This window comes from Talpa occidentalis, unplaced genomic scaffold (assembly GCF_014898055.3).
Source record: "Talpa occidentalis isolate TD23 unplaced genomic scaffold, MPIMG_talOcc4v2.1 talOcc4.15, whole genome shotgun sequence".
NCBI lineage: Eukaryota > Metazoa > Chordata > Mammalia > Eulipotyphla > Talpidae > Talpa > Talpa occidentalis.
The window spans coordinates 75,601,278-75,628,841 of NW_023601543.1; the positions used below are offsets into that span (position 1 = coordinate 75,601,278).

Here is a 27,564-nt window from a genome sequence, read left to right on the forward strand (position 1 = left end):
GGAGGTTAAATTAAGTGAAAAGAGTAGGGACTGCATGTGGCCAGCAGGTAGCCAGCCAGTGACATTTGCTAGCTGCCACTTCACCCAAGCACGCTTCCTTATCATTATCAGTCACCTGATGGCTACTTCACGTTTTCAGCTATGCTAACACAGCCACACAGAGGAGTTCTTTCATCTCCTTCACAACCCATTCCCTCCCCACTTCATCAAATCTCTCCAAAACCCACCAGAGCCAGAAGCTTGCCACTTTGGCCTCTTGGGTGGCAGGGTCTTTCCTTCTGTTTCCTGCTAGTTCTTGCTGCGGCAGTGAAAGAGAGAACTCTGAGGCTAACTGGAAAATGGCAGAGCTCCTGGTGCTGGGAAGTCAACTCCTTAGGACTCATAAGACAGCAGAAATCAAGGAGTGATAAAACATGTGGCCTTCGGAGAATGATTTATACTTTCTGTCCATCAATATGAGCACCCTAGGTTTGTTTTCAGAAAGACAACTACAGGCGGAAGGAAATCTCAGAAATCCATGACCAAACTTGTCCATGGAAAGGCAACGTGAGACTGAGCACAAATGGCCAGCCCCCACTAGCCCAGCTTATGAAGCCCTGTGCCAGCACACATTCACTTACATCCCCCCAACTAATTAGTTCCAAGGAAAGATGTCACCTGACATAAGAACAGAAGCAGAAAAGCTAAGGGCAATCTTATGCAGAACGAAAGGGGGGAGAAGGGAAGCCCCCAAATTCTGCCAAATTGACAATATAGAATTAATGGGAAAACAGGAAACGCTCTGTATGGAATGTTAAGAGTGACTGAAACAGGAAGCAGTATGCAGTGTTAGCAACAGCATGACTTGATGGCTTCAGCAAATAAAAGGGACACACAAGAGGCCAAAGATGGGATGCAGGGATAGATGATGTGTGCTAATTCTCCCTTTCCCTTGTAAGAAACAAATTACAACACAGGTTCACTTCATTACACTGCATGCAAGAGAATAAAACACTGTTTCCGGGCAACAAACACTCTTGGAGCTTAATATTCACTGTGCAGAATCCTAAAAAGTCAGTGAATGTCTTGGAATTTCACCACACAAACTTGCGTCACCACGCTCTTTTGTGTCAGACTGTTTCATTATCTTCAAGGCTTAGCATAATTGGAGCCTCAGTCTAAAAATAGGCTATTTTTTCCTTTGCAATCTGATTGGTAAATAAAAGTTAGGAGAGTTTTTATCCCCTTCATTTGTTTTAAACAACTGCTAGCTTCTGCTCATCAAGCAAAGATTACTGAATACATTTTCTGAATCTATTTGTTTATTCTACGTATGGCAAACACTCTATGACCTTCACCACTTTAACAGGCGGTGAGGGCCATAGATAAGCTATGCCAAGGCAAGCTCCAGAATCATCTCCATTTCAGCTAAGGTGGATGGTCCACCCCATTTATTCCATCCACCACGAATGACAGAAAGATGCATTCCTCCACATCCCTGGCTTTCCACACTTGCTTCACCTGATCTTCTTCCCTAAGAATTCCTATGGATCCATTATGGATAGTGTCAAAGACTGAAGAAGTAAAAGGAGAATCAAAGCTCTCAGAAATGCTATCAAGTGGCAGCAAACATTAACTAACCCAGAATGATACATGTAAATTGGCTTCCATCTTTTCAAACAAAAATGGCTCTAAGCACTGTGAAGAAATCACATTATTTTTCTAAAGATTTATTTACGTATGCATACAAAAGGTGGGGTGTAAGCCAGAGGTGTGGGGGGTGAGAGGATTCACCAGAGACAGAGTGGGGAGCAGAACAGGTGGACCTACTGAAATACACTGCTGAGGGAAGCAGCAGGTGAGACAGGAGAGGTCTGCTGCACCATGTGGGTTAATTCCCTGGCCCGGGATCGAACTCGTGCTGCATTGGCTGCTGACAGCTTCATAATGTTGAGACTTAACAACCCCTTGCACCAGCAGGGAGGCCCCCAGAAATCACACTATTTTTTTCCCATCTCATGAGGCCTGATGCATAGACAAACTAAAAAAATGCAAGCCGTACTCCCTGGGAGAACTAAGAAGGCTCAGGCTGCCTAGATTTAAACTATGGCTCCGCTGTTCACTAACCCTGTGACTTTGGGCAAGTTACTGACACTACCGTACTTCAAGTCCCTCACTTATAAAATGGAGATCATAGAATAAAACCCTATGCTAACCAGTCTCAGGCAGGCAGTACTTTGAACACGGTACTTAAAACAGTGTCTGGCAAGCATCAAATGCTTAATATATCTTAGTTATTATTATTATCCCTAATTGAACTGAGTGCCTAATTTTTTACTATTTATATACAAGAGGAGAAACTGAGACCAGGTCCTCATTCTCTTTGGAAGTTCATAATAACTGCTACCCAACCCAAGCTGAGAGCCAATTACATGTGCCACAATGAATGGGGGGATGGAGGAGCGGCCAATGTACCCTGAAGTTAAAAAGAGTCAATTAGGAAGCATTAACATGGAGCTTAACTATAGCTGTATTTTCCCCTCTATTAGGTATCTCCAAATATAATTTACAGTGAAGCAATTATAACAAAGTCTTCTGGGAGATGGCCACAGGGATATGTTTATTTTACTCTGTAACAAATAATGGAAAAATAATTGGTAGGAGGAGGAGCCCGGGTGTACAAGGGCCCTATGGAGGGACAGAATGCAACGTGCATACAGAACTAAAAGAAAATGGTGGCCCATGGAGGAGGACCAAAGTCAAGGTGGGGACGGCAGTGGGCTGGTACCAGAAAAGGCAACTGGAGTGATAAGGTAAACCATATAGGACCTTGGGGGCCAGGGTGAACTGAGATGGGAAGATACTGGAAATGAACTGATTTAATCACACATCAAAAATATCCATCCCCTCCTATATTGAGAACGAATTATCAGCAGCAAGAGTAGAAGGGAGGCGCCAAAAGCAGGGTGACCCTGACTTGAGATGACTGTGGTCTGAACTAAGTAGAGGAAAAGGGGCAGCAGTGGCAATCTGTATATTGTGAAGGTAAGGTTGGCAGGACTTACAAATAACAGGATCTTAGGACTGGGTAAGAAGAAAGTGATAGGAAAGACAATGATTTCTTATATATTACAAATACTTACAATGGTTGCCATCTTTGTGCCTACTACTTTAAAGCATTGCACTACCTGTTGCTGAAGGGCATGAAAAAAAAAAAACACTCCTGGTGCCTGGAGTTAATTTAGTAAAACTGAATGAGCAAACATAACATACTTACAAAAATCCAACTCTTAAGAGTGTGTGAACGCAAATGTAAGCTGAAGTTCTCCCCCTATTCCTGCACCCCTAAATCCAGTCGCCCTAAATCCAGTCATCTTAGGACTCTTCATGTCAGTGAAAGGCATCTGGTCCACCTTTGTGCACAAGTCAAACAGCCACTAGTTGCTCTGGATTCAGTCACCATCTTAAGTCCATATCCAATCTATCACCAGGTTTTGCCGGGGTTTTTCTTGTTAAATCTCTGATGTCCATATCCTGCCCTCTTCCAACTACCTTCACAATGGCCAGGCTACCACCATCACTTGCCTGGAATACTCTAACAAGAGCCTACTTAACAATTTGTTCCCCCCATCCACTCTGACCTGTCCAACTCGTTCAGCTCCGGGTCATCTTCTCAAAATGCAAATGGGAATCAATCCCTCCATGACCACTAGAACCTGCCCATGTCTGCTCCTTGTTCAACATGGCCTGCGAGGCCCTCTCCAGCCACACCTCCCAAGCTTCCCCTCTTCTTTCAACACTATAGCTACAGGAGACGTCCCTCAATTCCTGGACCACCACAGGAACCCTGCACGGCATCCCTCACTCTAGAACGCTTATCCTTATCCCTGCCACCCTCTAGCTAGTTAACTTGTGCGCACTTCTCAGATATCTCAGCTCATGTCACTGGTGCAGGAAACCTTTGATTCCTCACTCTACACTGTCTGCTTCTTCAGAGTGCCCTTGATATCAGCAGTTAGAAACTCCTATTCATTTTCTTCGCACTATTGTCTTTTGGAATAGTGAAATTATTCATTCGACCATTTGTTTAATGATGCTCATCTACCAGACTAAAAACTCCATGAAGACCAAGTCCTTGAATACTTAAAATTTACCACCGCATCCCCAAGACACCAACACCATGCCTGACATTGACAGGGGCTGGGTGCCTTTCTCCAGGTTCTTATGAAAACAATAGCACACGGGCTGGTCTAAGCCATACAAAGCAAACAAGCAGGCAGGTGAGCATGGTGCCCTTGGTTTCCAGCCCAAGCTTTCTCCAGGGCACGCTTATGCTTCGCTGTGTGGGTGTTGTGCTTCCAGAAGATCCTTTCTCTTGTTTACTAGTAAGTAATCACGAGTTTGGCCTCCTCAGCTCTAGCTCTAATTTTATTGGAATCATTACCTAAGGCTTTCATCTGAAGCCTGCAGGTCACAAGCAATGTCATTTGTCTCTATTTCCCTCCACAGTACACATGCAGAAAATAATAATTGAAAAAGTTCTAGCTAAGAGGCAAGAATCAGTAATTGAATTAAATATATTCACCCACTCTAAGCCAATCTCCTCAAAACAAGTTATTTTTTGCTCCATCAGGACATCATTAAAAAAGAAATTCCAGATTTTTCTTGTGATTCAATTATTGGCTATCTATCCCATCACGTCATGCAGTTCCATTTATTTTTTAATTTTTTTTAATTTTTCACATCATTCCTCGTTTTTAAACAACATTTGCTTTCCCCACCCCCTCAGGTGTAGTCCCCATAGAGTTTCCTTCACCTATGCATCCATGCACCATCCATATAAGCAGAACATACGCCCTGCCCTGCTGGCCAGCGCACAGGAACATCACATGTGGCCTGAAGAACAATGCACCTATGAGCTTATTCCTTTTCTCAAGTCCCTCTTCCTCAACCCTCCTCCACCCTGCCTGCGGAAGACATACCATCTTCCTTGCCCAGAGCTGAAAATATGTGTGGTTATGTCAGCAGGGGCAAAAAGGCCCCTGAAACAAATACAGTCAAATGTCTGACATTCAAAATTATGAAACAAACTTGGTATGTCTGCTCCATTCCCATCCCCACTCAACTCTTAGCCCTACGACCAAAAAACCTCATCATAGCCCTCTATAGAGCAAACCTGTTAAATGTAAAACAGCAAAGCTAATAAAAAAATAGCTCTTAGAAAACAAAACCCAAACCTGTAAAGAAGAATTGTCCATAAACCATTCCTAGAAACTACTCATGTTGCTCTTTTAAAAAAATATGGGTAGAGGGACCCCCTGGTGGCATAGGGGTTAAGTCTCAGCTCATCACACCTATGGCCTGAGTTTGATCCCTGGCCAGGGAGCTAACCCACAAATGGTACAGCAGACCTCACCTGTCTCACCCACTGCTCCCCTTGGCAGTCTATTTCAGTAAATCTACCTTTTTTGCTCCCCACTCTGTCTTTGGTGAATCCTCTCACCCCCTGTGCCGCTGGCCTATACCCTATTTCTTCTATGCAAAAATAAATAATGATTATTATTATTAAAAAATAAAAATACAGGTAGAGATTCACTTTCTGGTTAAATCCCATTTCATTTTAAGAGGTGAGGGAAGTTTTCAAAACAATTTTTTTTAAATTTTGAGACACACTCAAGTTTAAAGAGGACACAAGTCCAATCAACCACAAAAATTAATAAGGAGGAGGAAGCCGCGACAGCTGTACAACCCAACACTGGCACCAAATTTCAACGTAGGCAAGGTCTCTGAAATGATGACTAGGGAGCTCAGGAATCCGTTGGCTTCAAATCAAACAGCTTCTTAACACACACACATACATAAAGTCATTCTTCTCTCTGCCTTCCAAACTCCCACAACTTACCAAACTCAGCTCCCTGTAATTTAACACAGTATTTATGATATGGCAAATTGACAGAGGCTCACGCTGCCTGTGGAAATGATAAGACACAAACATAAGGCACTAATTCCATAAGCCATCTCTCAGTTAACCAGTCCTGAGCCATAATAAACCCAACAGGCTTGTTTTGTTTTTAAATTGGGAGATGGATGTGTGGATGTGTCTGGCTGTACTGTTGCTGCTCAAATCAGCAGAAGGCAGTGCTTGCCGAAGGCAGGACCTTCCAATTAGCAATAATGCACCCAGCATGGCTAAAGTAAGGAGACAGTATGGTGACATCTTGCACACTATCAGATGCAAACACTGGGACAGCTGATCCATTTGGGGGATGGGAAGTCTGCAAGGCTGCTGAGTGTGGCCACATCACCTATAAATCTGTTACCTGGGCAGATGAGACTTGGGTTTCCTAGTGACCCTTTCTCTTCAGTCCATCTGGATCTGCAATTTGTGGAAAGCGGGGGTAGGGGAGGATGTGGGAGGAAAAAGGAGACTCGTATGATATTTTCCTCTTTCCTTAAGAGTGGTATTATTACCCAGGAAACTACCTATGCTGACTGACTAGAGAACCAGACAATTAAACCTTATGCCAACTTCTATACCACTGGTGAATAGTGGTTAATAACTTCACACTTTTCTGTCTCTTAACAAGGAGGGAATGGCACTTTTGAAATCATTATTGCTCTGTCATCTTGGTTCACTGCCAAGGCAAGGAGCTTTAGAACACCTGTCAAATAACACGCGGCTTGTGAACAAGAAACATATACCGGAACAGGTTTATATAAAATGCTCACATATGTAGAAAAAGGAATGAGTTTGGGTTAACAAAAAGTCACTCATTTTGGAGAAGGTTGGGGAAGAAAGGCTTCAGGGACTCAGTTCTATGTGAATCACAAAGTAATGAAACCCAATCTGTCTCAGCAGAGATCAGCAGGACTGACACAAGGTCAGTCCGGTATTTTTTATCTCCCGTCCTCAGCCACATTGCCAGTAGTTTCAGTAATTAAATAGACAAAATATCAAGATGAAAGTATGGACCCTGCCTTCTCCAATGAGAACACTTAGTAAAAATGTACAAAGTATCCTTTTCCTTGTTCTGAGTATCTAGGCCATTCTTGTAAATTCAAATAGGCGGAAATACCAAGATCCTCTTTAAAAATTGCATCTCCTACACGTCCACCCATCTGGAACTGCAGAAAACTACTAGTAGGCACGATTCCAGAGAGCCACAATCAAGACTCCACTCCGGAGGAAAAAAGCCATCTCTGACAAACCAAGCCAAGTGGAGACTGCAGAATATAGAAACAACTGGAGGCCAGAGACCTATTCCTTTTGTTACTGAAAAGTTTTAAGTATTTAGATTAGTTATGTAGACCCACTCCAAATCTAGTATTAAAACATACAACATGTGGGTTTTAAAAAGAAACCTTTTATTTTCCCTGTTCATGTTTTCATAAAATACCGTGATCTAATCAATGAACAGTACCTTCCCATCCACTCCACACTTGAAACAACCCAGGCACCCTTCATACAGCAGGTGTATTTTGACTTTACATATTACCTTATCAATACTGGCTTAAAAGTTCATGAAACCGGATGATTTTTAAAAACATATCTACTAAATGTCACACCACAGACTAACATTTTTAAATCAAAGGAAAAGGAAGAAAAAGACTGTTTTACAAACTCTTGTTCTCAAAAGGAGTTAAAAAAAAAAAACTTCAAAAACAGCAAGGAATCCTATTCCCTCACATCTTTTCACTCTCATCCCATTTAACCTGTTCCCTCCAGGGCACAAATGCACGAAGTAAAAGAAATAAAGAAGTAGGCCAAACAGCCACCTCCCGAGAAATATAGTAACCTAAGGTTGAACATAAGGAAATGCCACCCTCCTGGATGAAACAAGCCTGGCACTTTGAAGGTTAGTGCTAGAAGATTGCAAGATATGGGGAAGCCGGCCCCTTGGTGCCTGGATCTCACGCTGCTGCCTGAAGGGGGCTCTGAGGTATCCCTTCTTGATAAAGACTTGCATTATCAGGGTAAATGGGCCCTTTCCTGGATTCCCTACAGCTTTAGGTAAAAGCAAAGAGGAGGCAACCACTCCAAAACATCAAGAATGCAAAGAAGATGAACCAAGTCTGTAAAGCTTCTTCTCCTAATGCTCAGAATCCAGCCCACATCACAGCAGGACTCATCCTAGTCTCTCTCTTCTCAGAACCTAACATCAACTGCCTGTGTTCTCCTAAATCTCCACCTTGCAAGGTCCAAACCCCAAACCCCACATAAAGGTGGGTGTCCAGACATCTTGGAGGTATTAGTTTCCAACTGCTAAAAAAGAAAGATAAGGTCATCCTGGATTTATTTTTAAATGTCTGACGTCTGGGCTATTTTGAAAGTAATATTATGTCAGTGGTTTCACGTATATATAGAGTAATTCAAGCCAGGCCTAGTGTAGCACACTTATTTATCTCTATAAATATAACACTGTGGTAATAAAACATGAATTACTCTATATATTTAAAGTTTTTTATCATCACATTTCTCTCAATTACTGAAAGTCTAAATCATCGTAATTTGGGCTGGCCTTCCATGGGGTATTTCCAAATAAGTGTTTCCCCTTATCTTTCTTTCATCAACTATTTCTATCCATTTTCACAAAGGATACAGACAAATAGATGGGGAAATGTACATGTTCCTTAGTAAAATGTCATCAATATAAAAGGGCTACAGTTAGGATGTCACTTACTTAAGTAGAAACAGGTGTTTCTATAGAATTTAAAGATACATGAGAACCTAGGCTCTAAAACAACTATTAATTTATACTATAAAGAATTCAACCCATTCCACCGAATTACCACAAACTCTGCATTAGTGGAAATGAATTAATAAAGCTGAATCGTATGTGCCGTCAGTTTTAAAGAACCACAAAGATTTTAGAATCCAAACACACACAAAATCCGACAATAAAACAATCAAAGTTTTTCTGACTTACAATTGTACAATGCAAGCAAATTCAAAACGTGTTAAGTAATCTGTGACCACCAGAAAATAATACTTTTTAAACATAAAATATATTCTGCCAAAATGTATTAAACCTTCATTTCAACCTTAGAAGAAATTCTCTTCTTACATTAAAAAAAAAAATCAAAATGTTACTAGGTCAGCTGAAGTTAAAAGTAACCTTAATGGTGGCTATTAAAATTCTGTAGACAGAATTAGAACTCTTCCCTCCTACCACCCACACAGTTTCCATAGGTCTGGTATGGCAAGAAAAATTCTTCACATTGCCATGTTTTAGGTGACAAAAGCATACATTTTTAAGGCAAACGTTTCCCCTCAACCTACAGGAGAGGGCAGATATAAAATGTAAGAACCAACAATTCTTTACTATTTTACATCACAGTCCCCCTTGAGAAGCTCACAAGTGCAACATGCCTCTCCTGCACAAAGGACACATCTGCCTGACACAAAACTGCTGCCCATGACTTCAGAGGATTCATGGGTCTCTCCCCTTTGCTCTACTTGGGTTGAGAGAAATTCTCCTATAACAATCTAAGAACAAAATCTGTGGGGTTTTTTTTATATATGTTCAAAAGATTTTTTTTTCCTTTTTCACTACCTTTGGTGTAATTTTCTGTTTCCCCTCTTCTGACTGATACTGTAGGAAATGAGAGTGACTTTTCTGTTATGCATGCCTCTCTTTCAGACCAGAATCCTGCAGACTACTCTGCAAAGGGGCACAAATTCATATTTTAGGCTTTGCAGGTCTCAACTCCGCTCTTGTAGCACAGCACAAACACAGATCCAAAAAAATGCTAGTTTTGAAAAACAGGCAGTAGACAGGAGTTAGCCCATCAGGGTTAGTTTGTTGACCCCTGGAATAGAGGAAGAGGATGAACAGCTCCACAAGGAAGCAGAGAAAAATACCATCCCTAGAAATAATTTCCAGAAGGATTAAAGACTTCGATATGAAAAAATACATAGGGGGAAATGTCTGTAATTAGAGGAGGGAAAGATTTAAAATTTAAAAAAATACATTTTTGGCAGTAATAAAAAATCAAATATTTGGCACTGAAATAAAAAACTTCAACACAATGAAAGACCACAAATAATATGAAACAATACCACGGACAGAGGACTTTTGCAACACAAGTGGCCAAATAAGGATTATTAGCCTTTGAATACCTAGCAGAAATACCAAGAGATATACAGCCCAATGAAATAGGGCATATGTGTGCATATACATAACTCACACAAGAAAATGGATGAGTTAAAAAACATGAAAAGATGTTCAACTAATAGGTAGGGAAAGACAAATTAAAATGGCAATGAGATACAACTTCATATTTGTGAGACTGACAAAAATTTTTAACTCTGATAATAACAAGTGCTGACAAGGATGTAGAACAACTAAGGATTATACCAATATTTTTAAGTATATAGTAAGTTTAAAAACCCTGATTAGGAAAAATAAAGAATTCCAAGAGGCAAAATTGTACATCAAAAGTATTTCCAATTCTCTTTAAATTAACCTCTGATACTGGAAATGAGGGAGCCATGTTGTGTAGCCCTATGGCCATAGATGTGAATTTAGCTATTTGCAAGAATTTGCTTGCTCTGATAAATGAAGTAATTGACTACCAATTAAATGTCATTACACTGAGTGCAGATGTGAAATTCAGAAACTCTTGGACATGACAAACTGTCTAACGAAGCAGTGTTTATAACAGCAAAAATCTCAAGTGGAAACTTGGAAAACTAAAAATGTGGACAATGGGAAAATTAAAAATGCACTGCACTGTATTTAGTGTTCACTGAAATAATACACAATAGTTAACATAAATAAATCAAATTAAAAATGTATCAACACTAAAATGTGATATACAGAATAGGGTTTTCCCCACTACTTTTCTTTTTTGGAGAAGCTGGAAAAAATTATGTGTAGCATGACACATAGATGATCAAAACTTTCAACACAGCACATGTATAGACACATATCTGAGCTGTAAAAGCAAAAAACCATGGACAATAAGGACAAACCCTAAGAGCAGTTACCTCTGAGGAAGATGAAAAAGAAATGAAAGAGGGTGGGAGAAAAAGATCTTAAGTTGTCTCTATAGTATGTCATTGCATTTACATCTTTTTAAGCTAGGTCTTTTTTAAAAAAAAAATAAAAATGATTTTTTTTCTTATTGCCAGATAAAGATGAAAAACTCCCTCAAGAATGAATTCTAAGATTCTCTGTATCCATCCATTCTCTTTCCACTGACACCAAAAGACTGAAGGCCTCCGTCCCGGACGCTCCCAGGCAGTCTTGCCCAAACAGTGATGTTTTCATGCAACAATTTGGACACATTTTCTAAATGCACAAATTCAGCTCCGAGCACAACTGAAAGCCAGGCAGTCTACAACTGGTTGGCAGGCAGGCTGGCAAAGAGTCATTTCAGCCTACTGGGTGAGAAAATGAAAACGCATGGGCTCTACACCCAAACATCAGAACATACGTTTAAACTGCAATCAGAAATCCAGACCAAAAATCGTTTTCTCAAGGGCACAGAAATAACAGAGTGTAAAAATAAAACAATACCAATGTCAATAAGTACTAATTATTCCATAAAGACAAATATTACCATTACACTACGGATTATGCAATGAGTATGCTTATAAGTATAGAATAAAGGCCCTCGAAAAAATAAAACACAAAATTCAAAGAGGCAAAATTATATATCAAAATCATTTCAATTCTCTTTAGATTAGCCTGATACTGTGATTGAGGGAGCCATGTATTGTAGCCTCACGGCCAGAGGTGTGAATTTGGCTATTTGATAAAAGAATTAGCTTGTTATGATACATTAAATGATTAAATGATTGTTCCTATCAATAAAACTTAGGATTCAAATACCATCATTATTTTAAACACTAGATAGATTAAACTACCACAATCCTTTGGTCCAGTTTTAGTCTTTCTTTAATAGTTTCAAAATTAACAAAAGTCAAAAATTTGGACAGATGCTTGTCACTAAATGGCCTTCACCATTGTTCACAGAATAAAATCCTTAATTGATTAATGATCTCAGGGTATCTATCGCCATCTAGTGAACAATCACTTCAATTACTACACCAGTCACTTGATAGCCAAGTATATTTTCTGTTTTCTTGGTGGTTTAAAAAATACTTAGTGGTACCAACCTCACCAGTATTTTTTTATGTGTCTCGACATATACATTGAAAACAAACACAAATACCAGATGGTATTTGTACAGATTCACTTTCGAGTATCTGTAAACTAAGTTTCCATATTAGTTCTCTGGAAACAGTGACTTCACTATTTTAAATAACCTGCAAGCTGTGAGGTCCCTCACACAATTCCTTAACCGTTAAACTAATTCTTCTACCAATGAGCAATTAAAAATCATAGAATTTAAGTGTGAAAGATGACACCTGGGAAAAAGATAATATTGATGTCCATTTGACACAACTATCAGCATTTTCATTATAAACCTGTTTTTAAAAATACAATTAGTAATTACTCTGAGTACTCTAGCAGCCATAATACGTTTGATTACAGAAATTATTAGGTCATCACAGCCAAACCTACATGATTCCAACAAAACTGAGCACAAGAAATAGACTAAAAAATTAAAAGGGAGGGGGAATTCAAGGTCTCTCCAGACTGTGTATTAACCACATAGTCAAATGTAAAATTTTATAATCTTTTCAGATGACACAGCACCAGGTCTCCTCCTCATTAATCCCAATTGAACCTTAATTGAATTTATCCTATAAAACCTTTAAAAGCAAACAATCTTTGATCTTCAGGTTATTCTATTATTCTTGTCCACTCTGTATTAATGCAAAAAATACCAGGTTTGACAAGTTAGAAAGGTAGTCCAAAATCTAAGCAAACTGCCTCTCATTTTACACTTCACTCCTTCCACCTCTTTAATAATCAAGAGATGCTGAAAATCAGCAAGACCTAATAGCATATATGGAAAATACTAGTAAGCCCAAAGACAGATTATCACACAGAATATTCCCATTCACTAGTGCTAATAATTATCACTAATACCTTAATAATTTTTATTTTAGGACAAAATTGCTGTAGGTGACTTTGAATCTTCCAGAATAAGATTTCTAGGGAGCAACTGTGTAATTATCATTTCTCATTAACCTCACATTACCTTAAAGGCACACTTTCCATGGTTGTTTTATTTATCATTTGGGAAGGAGCAAAGGGGAAAGAGAAAGGAGCAAAGTAGAAACCAAAAATTTAAATCACATGATTCTAAATTTCGCTGAAATTTTGTGATTTTTAGTGGAGAGAGCAGGGTTTTTTATAGTTTATTTACTGAAGATTTGTTACTGTTATGTTTTATATAACAGAAAAACAAAACTTGGATTTCAACTCCATATTAAAAATCCAGCTACAAGAAAACATTGCCCTTAAAATACAATGGATTAGGGGATTGGGGGAGATCACTGGACAAATTTGGGGCTTATCATTATCAACAGTGCCCTTTTAAGCTTGTGGATTTCTGAGCCAATGCAGAAAATATAACCACAGGGATTTCCCAACAGCAAGAGGCACTCTCCAAGGGAGTAAATTGTCAACTATTGCCTCTCGTGAGAAACTTAAGAGTAACCTTGATCCAATCTCAATAGTCAACCCATGTATTATCACCCAGTTGGGGCATAGTGAGTGCATTTCCTAATACAAAAATAAGATGGTATTCCATCAGAAGCCACTGGATACATATACAGAAATAAAATTTAAATAATTTTAAAGTAAACTTAGCCTAAGAAACTGAAAACATCCTTCCCTCACTTCAACTAGCCTTTGAAACACATGTATCTTTTCCATGTAAAATAAGTCCTCTGCTTTAAGATGAATATTTAAAAAGATGAATTTCCAAGAATGAGAGGTAAGGATATAAAGCAGAATCAGTCATGAAAGACATCCTGAGATGGGGCCGACAATCCTTAGATGCTGGAAGCCATGGATTCCAATTCAAAACAGTTACTTGTTAGACTTCACCTCATTTGAGTCTTAACTTCCTCACCTAGAAATGGGAGTATTACCTATATCAAGGATTCTTGTGGGGTTTTAATGAAATACAGCATCTGAAAGCTTCTCATACATTGTGGGTGTTCAATACATGTTTTCCCTTACCCACTGTGCCCTATACCAAGTTGAGATGGGCTGCCAACAGAAGAGTGGCTCTGAACAGCTCATTTTGCTTCATGTCAGTCAGATGTGCACTGTCCAGGACAGTAGTCACTAGTCACCTGTGGCTATTTAAATTAATTTTAACAATAAATAAATAAAATTCAAAATACAGTTCCTCAACTACATTGGCAGTGGCCAGATATCAAGTGCTTGCCAGCCACTTGGTTAGTGGAGATGAATATTTTCATCATCTCAAAGTTCAAATGCCTGACACTGGTCTGACTCTAAACCAGGGGTCAGCAAGATTTTTTTCTCAATAGGGTCAGAAAGTAAATAGTCTAGGCTTTGTGGGACATGCAAGTCTTGACCTTGACTACTCAACTTTTTACTGCCGTAACCCAAAAGCAGCCAGAGATGATACATGAACATGTTACCATAAGACTTTACAATAATACATGGCAGGCTGGATTTGGCCCACCGATCACAGTTTGCCAATTTCAGCTCAAGATTATTCTGAGTCTAGACCCCTACAACACAAGCATTCTGTCCATAACCACTGTGTTCTTAAGACTGTAGTAGTCTTAAATCTACTGACAGAATCAATAGATTGCTGTAGTCATATGGAATTAATATTTAATTTTTAACTTTTTTATGAATGAAGAAAAAGCATGAAGTACTAAAGCAGATGGAGTTTATAGTGTTCATAAAGTGACAGTACCTCAAATCTGGTATCTGGCCCATCTTTCTAAGGCCACTAACTCTTCACCTGTAACTAGAGTCCTGACACATTCCTGGAACTGTAGACTCCTATATCCAACTCCTACATCTAACAGCCTAATTACTCTGCCCAGAGCTATTGCAAACCTCAATTATAACACATCCAAGATAGAACTCTTCATCCCTCTTTCCCAGATTTTTCCATTTTGGCAAATGGCTCCACTAGCTAATCAGCTGTAAGAGAAAAACAGAGGCATCCTCCTTGACTTCTTCCCCTCCCTCACATTTCAATCTTATACATCAGCAAAAAATAAAAAAACAAAAACTAGCTCCTTTACAGCTCACTTATCTTACCTCCTCAGTGAAGCATTCCCTGACCCATCTAAATAGCCATGTAAACATTCTGTGCCTTACTGTCACTTAATTATCTGCACAGTATTTAGCTATACGATAGCTTCTTAATTATTCTTTTTATTTCTTCATTCACTTATTTACAGTCTATTTTCCCAAACAACTCTCTCCCCATTCCATGTCCCCAGTGCATGCCCCTTTTCACCCTGCCCTGAGTAAAATGTGAGCCTCACAATAGCAGGGTCTTCTATATCTTGCTGGACATTCTATCCCCAGGGACTAGAGTAGGGCACAGAAGCTTGGCAGTTAATAAATGATGAATGAATATGCACGGGCACATACACATTCAATGGATGAATGAATAAATCCTTGTTTAAAAGCCTACTGGCCTCAAATGTGTCCTAAGAAAGGGATATTTGAAACTGCAAAACTAGGAAATAATTATTCGGCTCTCCTGACTGAAAGATGGATAGTTAAAAATACTCTCATTTTTAGAGATGTTAATGTTATACCATTTACCTCCCTTCCTTTGTATGTCACCAAAGCAGCCAGTGGTTTGGCATAAAATCTGCTGTATGAAAATCCCAGGCAGCCGTACATACTGTTTGCTGTGAGCTTCAAAGCCTTCTGTCGAATGTCATACTGTAGACAACAGAAGGACAGAACACAAGCAACAATATTTGCAGATGCTTAAGCAACAAAAACAAGATGTCTTTCTAGACCACCAATAAGGAGAAAACCCTCAATATCCCCATTAAAAAAAAAAAACTCTTAACACACTCCACCCATCCTCCCAGATTCTTAGAAGCAAGTAAACAAATCAAAGCTCATATACAGCTTTAGAGATGGAGGAATCATCCATTAGGAGGCATTTTACATTTTTGAATCATCTCCTACCCACAAACTTAAAATAAGCACATGTATTAATTTGCCAACACCATCATGTTTAAGTAACTCCTAGATAAGAAAATTCTAACAGCTGAGACTGTCACTCAGATGTCGCTCAGTGAAAAGACATACCTGAAGAATAAGGTCTGGATTTAAATCTGGCTGTTTCATTAGATTTTTAACTTGTTTTCTCCGCTCTACCAGTTTCCGGATCTCCCTGGGCAAAATGCCCATTTCTAAGCTTGAATCTGGCAGCTCAGGAATCTGTTCTTGTTCTTCATCCTGATGAACACAAAATAGAAGTTTCATACAAATCAAACTATCGTGAATTAAATTTCTGAAATATTATTTTCTGGAGTTCTACCCTATGATCACATCATGAAAAGCCACTATCTTATATAAAGAAGATCAACAGTGCATAGATGGTAGAAGAAAGAGCTATGAGGGTAGCAGAACAAGTCCACAATGACCGTTTTTCTCCCAATTCTATCATTCCATCATTCCCAGTATCATCAACCCCTCTCGTTACTGACAAATGCAGAAATCATTCAAAGGGATGAATTTTTACACGAGCCCCTCTCCTCTCTTCAACAACACAGGGGAGCAACATTTTGGGGGAAATTCCTTTTAAAATGGAAACCTCTAAGATTAAAAAACAGGTAAACTATGTTTTTTAAGTCCTGTGTACTGCCAAACAAAACACCATAGGATTTATTTTAACTATGGAGAAATGGCAATTACTATAACTGTCTTAGACTAAAAATTAAAAGTCTAAATATCAGCTATTTGAGACTTTGACGCATATATTTAAATAGACCACGACATTACTAAAAACTTTATATATATAATGTGTCTCAGTGTGTGCACATATCTTGGTACTTATGTCGTACTTTTTAATCTAGAAATGGTTTGTAGAAAAATAGCAACATCTAGAAAAGCAATGAGCAGTCTTCTTATATTAAAATTTACAGTAGGAAAAATTAGAGGAAGCATTAAACCAGTTTTCTCAAGTCTCCGTTAATTCTAGACACATACTACAAAGAAAAGCCAGGCATATCTGCCCTTTCAAAGGTTCAGAGTTTAAAATAAACCTCTTGGGGCCTCCCCAGTGGCGCAGCGGTTGAGCGCTGGGTTGCGAAGCTGCCCGCAGCCTCTGCAGCGCCGGTTCGATCCCCGGCTGCTCCCCGGCCACAGGAGGAGGGTCCCACATGGCGCACAGACCTCTCCTGCGGCCCACTGCTCCCCTCAGCAGTGTACTTCGGTCCTTCTGCCTGCTCTGCTCCCCGCTCTGGCTCTGGTGAATTCTCTCACCCTCCCGCACTTCTGACTGTACCCAGTGCTTGCATGAATAAATAAATAAAATAAATCTTTTTTAAAAAACCTTATAAAAAAAAATAAATAAATAAATAAATAAACCTCTTGGCTTAAAGTATGTCAAGTCAATGTTATTTGATAACCCAACCTTTACAAAGTATCTGATTTAATGAAGATCAATATTTTTAAATGAGCAATCCTACAATAGTAACAGGGACCTATTGTTTTCTAATACAGCAACAGATGGTCACAAGCCTATTAAAGAGATATGGGTACACATTCCAATTTATTTATAGACAACTACAGAGTTCAGATAAAAAGTAAACTGAAAGTATCTGGAGAGAGGAAAAACATAATTCATGCCAGCTCCACCACCAGCTGTTCAAAGAAGCAAATAAGGCACTGCACCAGAAAATGATATGGAACCTATAAAATGCTACAGGTATAGTACCTGTTAGATGACCTCCAAGATCCCTTTCAATTCTGAAATGAATCTATTATATACCCAGAATATAAACTAGAAAGTTCAATAAACAAAATGGGGGTGGGAATGGGGAGCTGGATAATAATTATCGTAATGTTGACACAGTAGGAAGACAGAGTCCAAAGAATACTATTAATCAAGGTGGTCACTACCTTTGGGGATAACTACCCAATACCTTCTCTGTAAAATTAGCCTCAATCCGCAGAAAGGTTCACCCTTAACAGCCATATTTGTATTCTGTGAACCCATTCCTGTGTTCACAATTGATGGGACCAAGCATGTTCATAGACTTAGGCAAGCTTATCAAATTCTCTCCTCTGGGAAAAAGGAATTGGAACTGAAAACAGGTCCCAAACAAGAGGCTGGAACTAAGGAACATGTAAATTCAGAAGAAGGGGCAAAGAGACATCTTCTGCCATGTAAACAAAGCGGAACTTTTATACAGAGATTATGTTAATTTACATCTTTTACTGCTAGGGAATCAAATCTAATTAAATTCCTTCTAGACAGTCAACTGTATATATGAAGAACCACACATTAAGTCACTAAGTCTTATCAAGAATTGTGGACTGGGCCCCCCTCTGGTGGCGCAGCAATTGAGCACTGGGCTGCAAAGCTGCCCGCAACCTCTGCAGCACCGGTTAGATCCCCGGCTGCCGGGCGAGGTTCCCACATGGCGTGCAGACCTCTCCTGCCGCACCCACTGCTCCCATCAGCGGTGTATTTCATCAAGTCTGGCTGTTCTGCTCCCCGCTCTGTCTCTGGTGAATTCTCTCACCCTCCCGCACTTCTGACTGTACCCAGTGCTTGTATAAATAAATAAATAAATCTTAAAAATAAAAAAAAACTAAGAAAAAAAAAAGAATTGTGGACTGAATGATCACTGGTTAGATTAAAACCATGTAAGATAATACAAAATTTGGAAAGTCTGTTTAGAGAGCAGAATCATTACAAATGCTTTCATGGGCCTCCCTGGTGGCCTAAGGATTAAGTCTCAGCACTATCCAGCTATTACCAGCCACTGTGGCATGAGTTCGATCCCTGGCCAGGGAGCTACCCACATGGCGCAGCAGACCTCTCCTATCTCACTGCTACCCTGAGCAGTGTATTTCAGTCAATCTGCCTGTTCTGCTTCACACTCTGTCTCTGGTGAATCCTCTCACCCTTCACACCTATGGCCTACACTCCAGTTCTTCTACACAAAAATAAAAATACAAACCAGAAAATTCACTCCCAAGGTATTAACTCTCCTACCGACAATGAGAGCATATATCCGCAAAAATATTTGTACAGGAATGCTCACAGCAGCTTCACTAATAGTGAACAACTGAAAATAATCCAAATGGTCATCTTCGGAGAGAAGATAAATGTGGAATTACTTCTCAGCAATAAAAATGAAAGAACTATTGATGAATCAACTTAGATGTATCTCAAAAACATGTGAAACAATAAAAAGAAACAGACAAAAGGGTATATACTGTATCACTCCATTTATATGAAATTCTAGAAAAGGCAAAATTAAGCTATGGTGATAGAGAGATCAGATCTATTATTAACTAATGGGAGAGGGGATTATGAAAAAGTTATGCATGATATACTAAAACTTATGGAATAAAAGCTAGAAAAGCTCTTGTAGGGAGTTTATAGTTGCAAACATCTATAATTAAAAAGATGTCAAACCAATAACCTAATGTTCCACCTTAAAAAGCTAAAAGGGCAAATTAAACCAAAGCAAAAAGGAAGTAATATTTTAGCAGAAATAAAGAATAGAAAGAGCAATAGGGAAAATCAAGGAAATCTTTTCTTTAAAAAGATCACCAAAATTCACAAACCTTTAGCTATAACTAACAAAGAAAAAAACAACTAAAATTAGTACTAAGAAGCCAGAATAAAAAAGGGGGCATAACCAGGTGCTTAAAGAAATAAAAATTACAAGGGAATACTATGAACAATTTTATGCCAACAAATTAGATGAGCTACATAAAACTTGTGTCTTTCAAATTCTTTGAAAGACACAAACTACTGAAACTGACTCAAGATACAGAAAATCTGAATTGAACTATAACAGGAGACTAAATTAATAATCAAAAAATGTCTATGACCAGTTTTCACTGGTGACTCTTACCAAATAGTTAAATTAGCATGTATCCCTAACAAGCTCTCCCAAAAACCAAGAGGAGAATCACTTCCCAACACATTCCCTCAAGCCAGAGCTAACCTAGTAACCAAAACCAGACTAAGACGTAACATGAAAACTATACACCAATAGCCCTTATGAATAAAGACACAAAACTCCACAACAAAATACTAGCAAATCAAATTTAGCAACATATAAAAAGGATTTTCTACCAAGACCAAGTAGGGTTTATCCCAGGAATACCAGGCAGGTAGGTACAATATATGGCTACCCATATAATATATCATAATAAAAGAAAAAAAATAAAATCACATGATCATCCCAACAGATACAGAAAAATTATTTGACAAAATCCAACACCCTTTCATGATAAAAACACTCCACAAACTAGGATCAGAAGGAAACTTCCTCAATCTGCTAAAGGTCATCTATGAAAAGTCCAGCACTAACACCATATTTAAGGGTGAAAGTTGGCTGCTTTCACACTGAGATGAGGAACAAGACAAGGGTATCTGCTCTTGTCTCTTCCATTCGGCAGTGGACTGGAAGCTCAAGCCAAGGAAACCATGCACAAAAAAATGAGCCTTCCATATTAGAAAGGAGGAATTAAAAGTATCTCTATTTGTACATGACAAGATTTGGTATGTAGAAAATCCTAAGGAACGCACAAAACTAGAACTAATAAATTCAGTAAAGTTGGAAGGAAACAGTATCAACATAAAAGTTAATTTCTGTCAACTAGCAATGAATAATCAAAAAATGAAATTAAGAAAATAATTCCATCCACATCGCATCAAAAGGGATAAATTATTTAGAAATAAATTTAATAAGTACAAGACTTGTATAATGAAAACTGGGAAACTTTGCTGAAAGAAATTAAAGACCAGTAAATGAAAAGACCCTATATTCATGGATTAGAAAACACTTTAAGATAGCAATATTCCCCAAATTGATCTACAGATACAATTCCCATCAAAATCCCAGTGGACATCTTTGCAGAAATTGACAATTCTAAAACAAACATGATATATGCCCATATAATGGAATATTATCCAGAAATATAAAGGAATGAAGTACAATACATGCTACAATATGGATGATCCTTGAAAACAGTTGCTAACCGAAATAAGCCAAATATTAAAGGTCAGATGATTCCATTTATATGAAATGTCCAAAATACACAATGTAATGAAATGTACCAAAATTGACTGTGGTGAAAGCTGCCAACTCTGTGAATACAGTCATTAAATTGAACACTTTAAATGGGTGAATTGTATGGTATGTGAATTACATTTTTAAAAACTGTTAAATAAAAAGAACCAGTCTGAATCTCCTAACCAGCATTTTCCCTTTTTTTTTTAACCACTAAGAAAGGACATATACTTATGAGATAAAAAACTAGAATTCTAACCCCTTTGGTTCTCTTTTGTGTTTTAGTACTACTTTAAGTCTCAATTTCAAGGACCCCCAGTTGAATACAAACCTCTGCAACTTTCTGTTCTTCTAAAGCAACTCTTTGCACTGTTGTAAAACAAATATTGAATTCCTGAATGATGGAAGGATATAAACTGTTGAAGTCCAGAAGCAAAATGAACTTATCATAAAAACCTGAAATAAAAAAGTCACATCATAAAGTCTTTAAAATGCAGATTTGTCAAAACATATTATAAGTACTGTATACTATGAAATACATTAGAAAACATATACCCTCCAGAGGAAAACAGAAATAGACAAGCACTCCACCAAAATGACTTAGAACAAAAACCCAGGTCACAAAAGAAGAGGAAAGAAATCCTATCTTATAACCAACTTATAACCAACTTATAACCAACTTCCCCCAGCAGTTCCCAAAGCACACTGTCAGTATAGGCAAACACCTTCCATATCAATTACTCTAGATAAGTGCCATATCCATTAAAGAAAAAGATTGTTAAATTCTCCTTCAAGGGAGCATTCCCTCCCATCCCACCCCCACTATGTTCAGTGAAGTATACCCCACTAAATGGTTTCTATGTATCAATATATGTATGTTTTACAACCACATCTATAAAAAATAAAATGGGCAGCCCATTTATACACAAATTGTGCTATAATTAGATAAAAGATATTTATATATAAATGTCAGTAGTGGAACGATTCACCCTTTTTACTTGCAAAGGATAAACAGAAAGCTACTATATTTTTCTAGGACATTCACCATTAGTTATCTTCACCTTCAGAAGAAACTGAATAAAAGTAAATGTCCATATTACATAATACCAAAGGACTAACCATCTGTTTTGTCAAAAAATGACTCCTACTGGGAGTTCAGCTACTGAGCAAAATCACATTAATTCCTGCACAAAGTTGAGTGCATCTAACATGTTCCAGTGCACACTTAAAAATGAGTAAGGTGATGAAAAAAAAGCCCTTCTTAATTCTGTTACCATGTAAAACCTTTGCTATTCATGACAACAGGTAAAAGTTATTCATTAAAAGTCTAATCTGGCATTTACTGACTGTACTTTCCTTCACTTTTCTATCCAACTGCACTGTTTCCAGCACATCGGGCAGAGGCAGAGCTCACCCTCAAAGAGTGGATGAAAGAAGACAAAGGCGCTCCCACACAAGACAGAACAGCCATAAACTGCAGTAAGAGTTCATTAACTATGAGCAGACCAAATCCAGCCTACTCCTCCTTATCAACCACTTATAAGCTAAGAATAGTTACTACATCTTTAAATGGCTGAAAACAATCAAAAGCAGAATATTTCATGATACATAAAAAATACACAAAACTTAAATTTTGATGTCCATAGAATTTTCCTTAGAACACGGCAAAAAAAATTCCTATTAATTCATGTCAGGTTTTCACATGAACATAAGGTAAAAAATAAGATCATTATGAGACTTAGTTGTTAACCTACAAAATACAATTCAGACCTTCTTCTTTCTCAGGCCTAGCTTTGCATTAAGACATTCCTTTAGAGGATCATGCTCAGTGAAATAAGCCAGAAAGAAAAAGAAAAATACCGAATGGTCTCACTCATAGCAGGAATTTAGAAAAGCTAAATAAGGGACCAGGAAAAAGACTCATTAAAATAAAGTAAAAACAAAAATCAACAAGCAACTATAAACCAGGGACACACTATGGGGGGTGGAGGGGAGGCAGGATTAGGGTCAAAATAATGAGGGTGGGAATTGTATGGGGACTATAACCAAGATGAAAATGCATACATTGTGCAAAAATGAAAAGTGATGTAAAAATATATAAAATAAAATTTTTTAAAAAAGAAATAAAAATTCCTTTAGAGAAAGACAAATACTGGATGATTTCATTCGTATGTGAAATATAAAAAAAAAAAACGAAACAAAGGAACAAAATTAAACCAAAATAAACCCTAAAAATCTGACTATAGAATTGAGGCTACCAGATGGGTAGGGTAGAGGGTGAAAAGTAAAGGGGGTTAGGGAGCCCAGTGAACTCTGGTGGAGGATTATGGGTGGCAGGCATGATATGATAACATACACCTGAAGAGGTGTGAACCTGTACCACTGAATCGTGTAGTGTTGTAGACCAACATCACCTCAGCAACAAATTATACAATTTAAAAAAATTCTTTACGCCACAAGCGAATTAATCCACTGGCCAGACTTACCAACTTTGGGGTCCAGCACCAAGCCTCCGGCATAAGCCGCTTTCTTGCGACCTTTCCTGTATTTATTGGTATCTCCATCGATTTCTTCATCTTCATCTCCCTAATATCAAATGGAAAGAGAACTTCACCAGCCAGCAACTGATTAATTAAATTTTATGGTTCCCTCTTTTCCAACTACAGTTCTAACAACCGTTCTTTACTTTTAGTTAGCGGTCCTATGTGTAGGGAAAGACAGTTACTGTAATATGTTCATGAATCAAAATGAATTTCAAGTATAGCAATTATCAAAACAAATACTATACTAATAAATATGCAAATTCTACTTCAAAATGTTTCTGAATTCATAGAAACTTTTGTATTATAAAATCAATGGCTTCTGGGCCTCTGTGGTGGCACAGGGGTTAAAATCAGCGCTATCAAGCTACGGCCAGCTACTGCAGCATGAGTTCGATACTTGGCCAGGGAGCTGACCCACATGGTGCAGCAGACCTCTTGTCTCACCCACTGCTCCCCTCAGCAGTGTGTTTCAGTGGATCTGCCTACTCTGCTCCCCACTGTCTCTGGAGAGTCCTCTCACCACCCTCCAGCCCTCTGCACCTCTGGCCTACACCCCAGTTCTTGTATGAATAAATAAATCTTTAAAAATAAAAATCAATGGCTCTTAAAAATATAACTCTTCATATTATATAACTTTAACATTATTTTAGAAAGTCCTCCTAAATTTACTACTCTAACATTTGTGATGTAAAAAAGTATAAAATATTTCATATTATTTTGTTAATATGAACACCTGAAATGAAGTATGTAAATAATACTGAAAATCCATTCAAATACTCCAAGTTAATATTGCCTACGCCGATTTTGTAAATGTACATGAAACAAGCAAATATGAGAACTTGATCTCTTAAATCATTTCAACATTAAGTTCCCATTCTGAATCAACAACTGCTAGTGCTGATAAAACAGCAACTGAGTTTTAGCTCCAATGTCACGAAGGCCACGTCAGAAACCTAACTGTCATGACCTTAATCATTCTAGTACAGAAAAAAGGCTCACAGGTTTAAGGAAATAAAAAGTTTAACTGGCACCTGAGTATGGGTAGGGGTAAAGCAGCAAAACACTTGATGGTCACCCATCGAAGGAGCCAATGCATCCTTCGAAGAATTTCACCACTCCACAAGTAATTTTGCTTGATACAGAGAAAGCAGAGAAGGAAATGGCCACACAAACACAATGGACCAAACCTGGTTTTTACAATAAACAGGGGATTAGTTACTTTGGAAGCATGTGTATCACGTGGGGGGGGGGGGGAAGAGCTAGTTAGCTAAGTAATAATGGGGGAGGGGGAAGGGAAAAAAGGCAAAATACTACACAATTTTGGACCCACCAGTTTTTGCTGAGGCTTTCTGTAAATCTGCTTGTCAGGTACAATATAGTTGTTTTCATAAAACGCATGAAGCAACAAGAACTCGTTACGCTCAGATCGTCCACCCATCAGTGTCCTAGACTGTGAAATAGAATTTCTTTCTTAAATTTGAGCTCAAAACCAAAACAAACAAAAGCAACATGATTTGCTAAATTTAGTCACAGCACCCCCTTCAAAATCATTCTCATAAACAAGAGCTGCTTAAAAAAAAAAAGATACTAGATTATTTCTAGCATTTTCTTTATGCATTATAATTAAAAAGAGACAAGAGCTTAAAATATTAACAACTTGGGCTTCTTTACTCTCAAATGGACTATTCCACAAATCAGACACATCCAGATGTCAGAGATGATCTTTACGTTCACCCAAATTTCAACATACTGCACCTGGCTTTCCTCCCCTTCTCCCAACCACTTCTTCACTTTACAAAAGCAGCCCAGCTTTCAGAATACAAGTCACTCATTTTATAAGCATGCATTTAGACTCATTATCATATAACAACTACCCCAAGCAAACACTGAATCCAACAGGAAGTGCTTTTTCCCCCATTCTAAGTTAAATTTACCATAATGTTCCCGGCGATGCTAGTGATCTGCAATGCTAATGGAAGAACATTTAGCTCACACATGATCTGCAAAATGAACCTGGCATCATTCCAGGTGTGTTCCAACAGGTATAACAGCTGAGAAGAGTCACTGTACAGCAAAGTAAGAATGAAACAGAATCAAGTAATTAAAAGAAACAATGACTATAATCAGAACTTCATGAAATATTAAAAAAAATTTGGTATAAGTAACGTCAGTGTAATGGCACCTCAGCTTTAGAAACAATTTAAAATAAGGTTGGTATATAACTAGGAATTCATTCATACCATTGATCTCAATGCCCTTCTCCAAAAGAAACACAAAAAAAATCCCACAAAGATAAAATGAAGCTATGCATTAAATGTAAACCTGACAACTACCTAAATCCTTTCATTTATTCCATCCACTAAGCATGTATGGTATGTCGAAGTATGCAGGGCATTGTTCTAGATGCTCACTGTGACCAAAACAGAGAAAAATTCCTGTCCTTGTGGGGGAAACAGTATAAATAGAATATTAAATATATGTTATGTGTTCAGGAGGAATAGTGAAGATGCAAAGGGAATGTTAACTGTCAGAAGCAGAATCCAAAATTCTAGTTAGAGAACTGGGTGAGATGACTGAGAATAGAGACACCAAGAGGTAAGGGGACAATCCCTGTGGATAGGTATCCGAGGGAAGAGCATTCTAGGCAGCGAGAAAAGCACAAAGGCCCTGAGCTGAATACAAATCCAGCAGTTCTAGGACCAGGAAGAAGGCCAATGCACCTGGAACAGAGAGAATGATGGACACAGTAGCCAAGATAAGGACAAAGGTAATGGCCGAGATTGATAGCATGCAGAACGCTGTAAGTCAAAATAAAGACTTTGGGTTTTACTCTCTATGAAACAAAAGCCACTAGAAGATTTTGAGCTGAGTGCTTTATCTAACTTAAACTTTAGCTGGATGACCGGTTCCTGGGTTGACAATACACACAGTAAAGGCAAAAACAAGGAAAGCAGTGGGCTTAAAAGAAGACCCAGTAATCCAGGGGGAAGGGGCTGGCAGCTTGGACAGGGTGGGTATCCCATGGAAGGGTTGAGACGTGGTCAGATCCAGACATTTTGAAGCGAGAGTTGACAGAAATCCTGATGGAGAAACATGGGATGTCAGGAGAAATATCACGGATGTCTCAGAAATTTTGGGTCAAGGATAATTATGGACGTTTCCAGAGGTAACGGAAAAAGAATTGCCATTAGTTAAGGAAAGCCTACAAAGGAACCTAGGGAAGATGATTAGGAGTTTTTTAACAGGATGGACATTCTTATTAGACATTAAACAGAAGATGCAGTTGGATACATAAATCTGGAATTCAGGGGAAGATCTAAGCTGAAGATATGTATCAGGAGGAAACAGCATCCACATGGTATTTAAATTCCTAAAACTCAGTAAGATCACCTAGAGAGGGAGCACAGTCAGAAAGAGCAGCAGTCCAAGCACTTGGAAAAAATGGGCAGAAAAGAATGAGAAGTGGTGAGAGAGGTAAATGGGAAGAAAAGATTAAGAAGTGGCCAGAAGGGTAAAAGAAACCTTGTTTTTAGGGCCTCCCTGGTGGTGCAAGGGGTTAAGACACAACCTATGAAGCTAACAACAGCCACTGCATCACGAGTTTGATCCCCAGCCAGGGAGAAACCTACATAGCACAGCAAACCTCTCCTGACTTGCCCGCTGCTCCCTTCAGCAGCGTATTTCAGTCAATCTGCCTGTTCTGCTCCCCACTATGTCTCTGGTGAATCCTCTCACCCACCCCTCCCACACCTCTGGCCTGTACCCCAGCTCTTGTATGCATAAAAATAAAATAAATCTTTTTAAAAAAACACCATTTAAAAAATAATCAGACACAAAGTCATGCAAAAAAAGTTCTGGAGATCCAATGTACGAGCAGTGTGACACAATAATAATATA

At 38.4% G+C, this 27,564-nt stretch overlaps 1 protein-coding gene and 1 non-coding gene across 2 annotated transcripts in view; both read right to left on the reverse strand.

The window, feature by feature from the left end:
* POLA1 (DNA polymerase alpha 1, catalytic subunit) overlaps positions 1 to 27,564 on the reverse strand; it is a 268,514-nt gene that overhangs the window by 198,574 nt on the left and 42,376 nt on the right. The window contains exons 21-26 of the mRNA XM_037512589.2: positions 25,602 to 25,731; positions 24,998 to 25,117; positions 23,611 to 23,710; positions 21,456 to 21,580; positions 16,170 to 16,319; positions 15,669 to 15,791 (exon numbers count right to left, since the gene is read on the reverse strand). Of these exons, the coding sequence (XP_037368486.1) occupies positions 15,669 to 15,791; positions 16,170 to 16,319; positions 21,456 to 21,580; positions 23,611 to 23,710; positions 24,998 to 25,117; positions 25,602 to 25,731 (748 nt within the window). The remainder of the gene's footprint in view (positions 1 to 15,668; positions 15,792 to 16,169; positions 16,320 to 21,455; positions 21,581 to 23,610; positions 23,711 to 24,997; positions 25,118 to 25,601; positions 25,732 to 27,564) is intronic.
* On the reverse strand, positions 22,089 to 22,218 carry LOC119246834 (small Cajal body-specific RNA 24). The gene has a single exon (XR_005125585.1). It is a non-coding gene; the product is annotated as a small Cajal body-specific RNA 24 (non-coding RNA).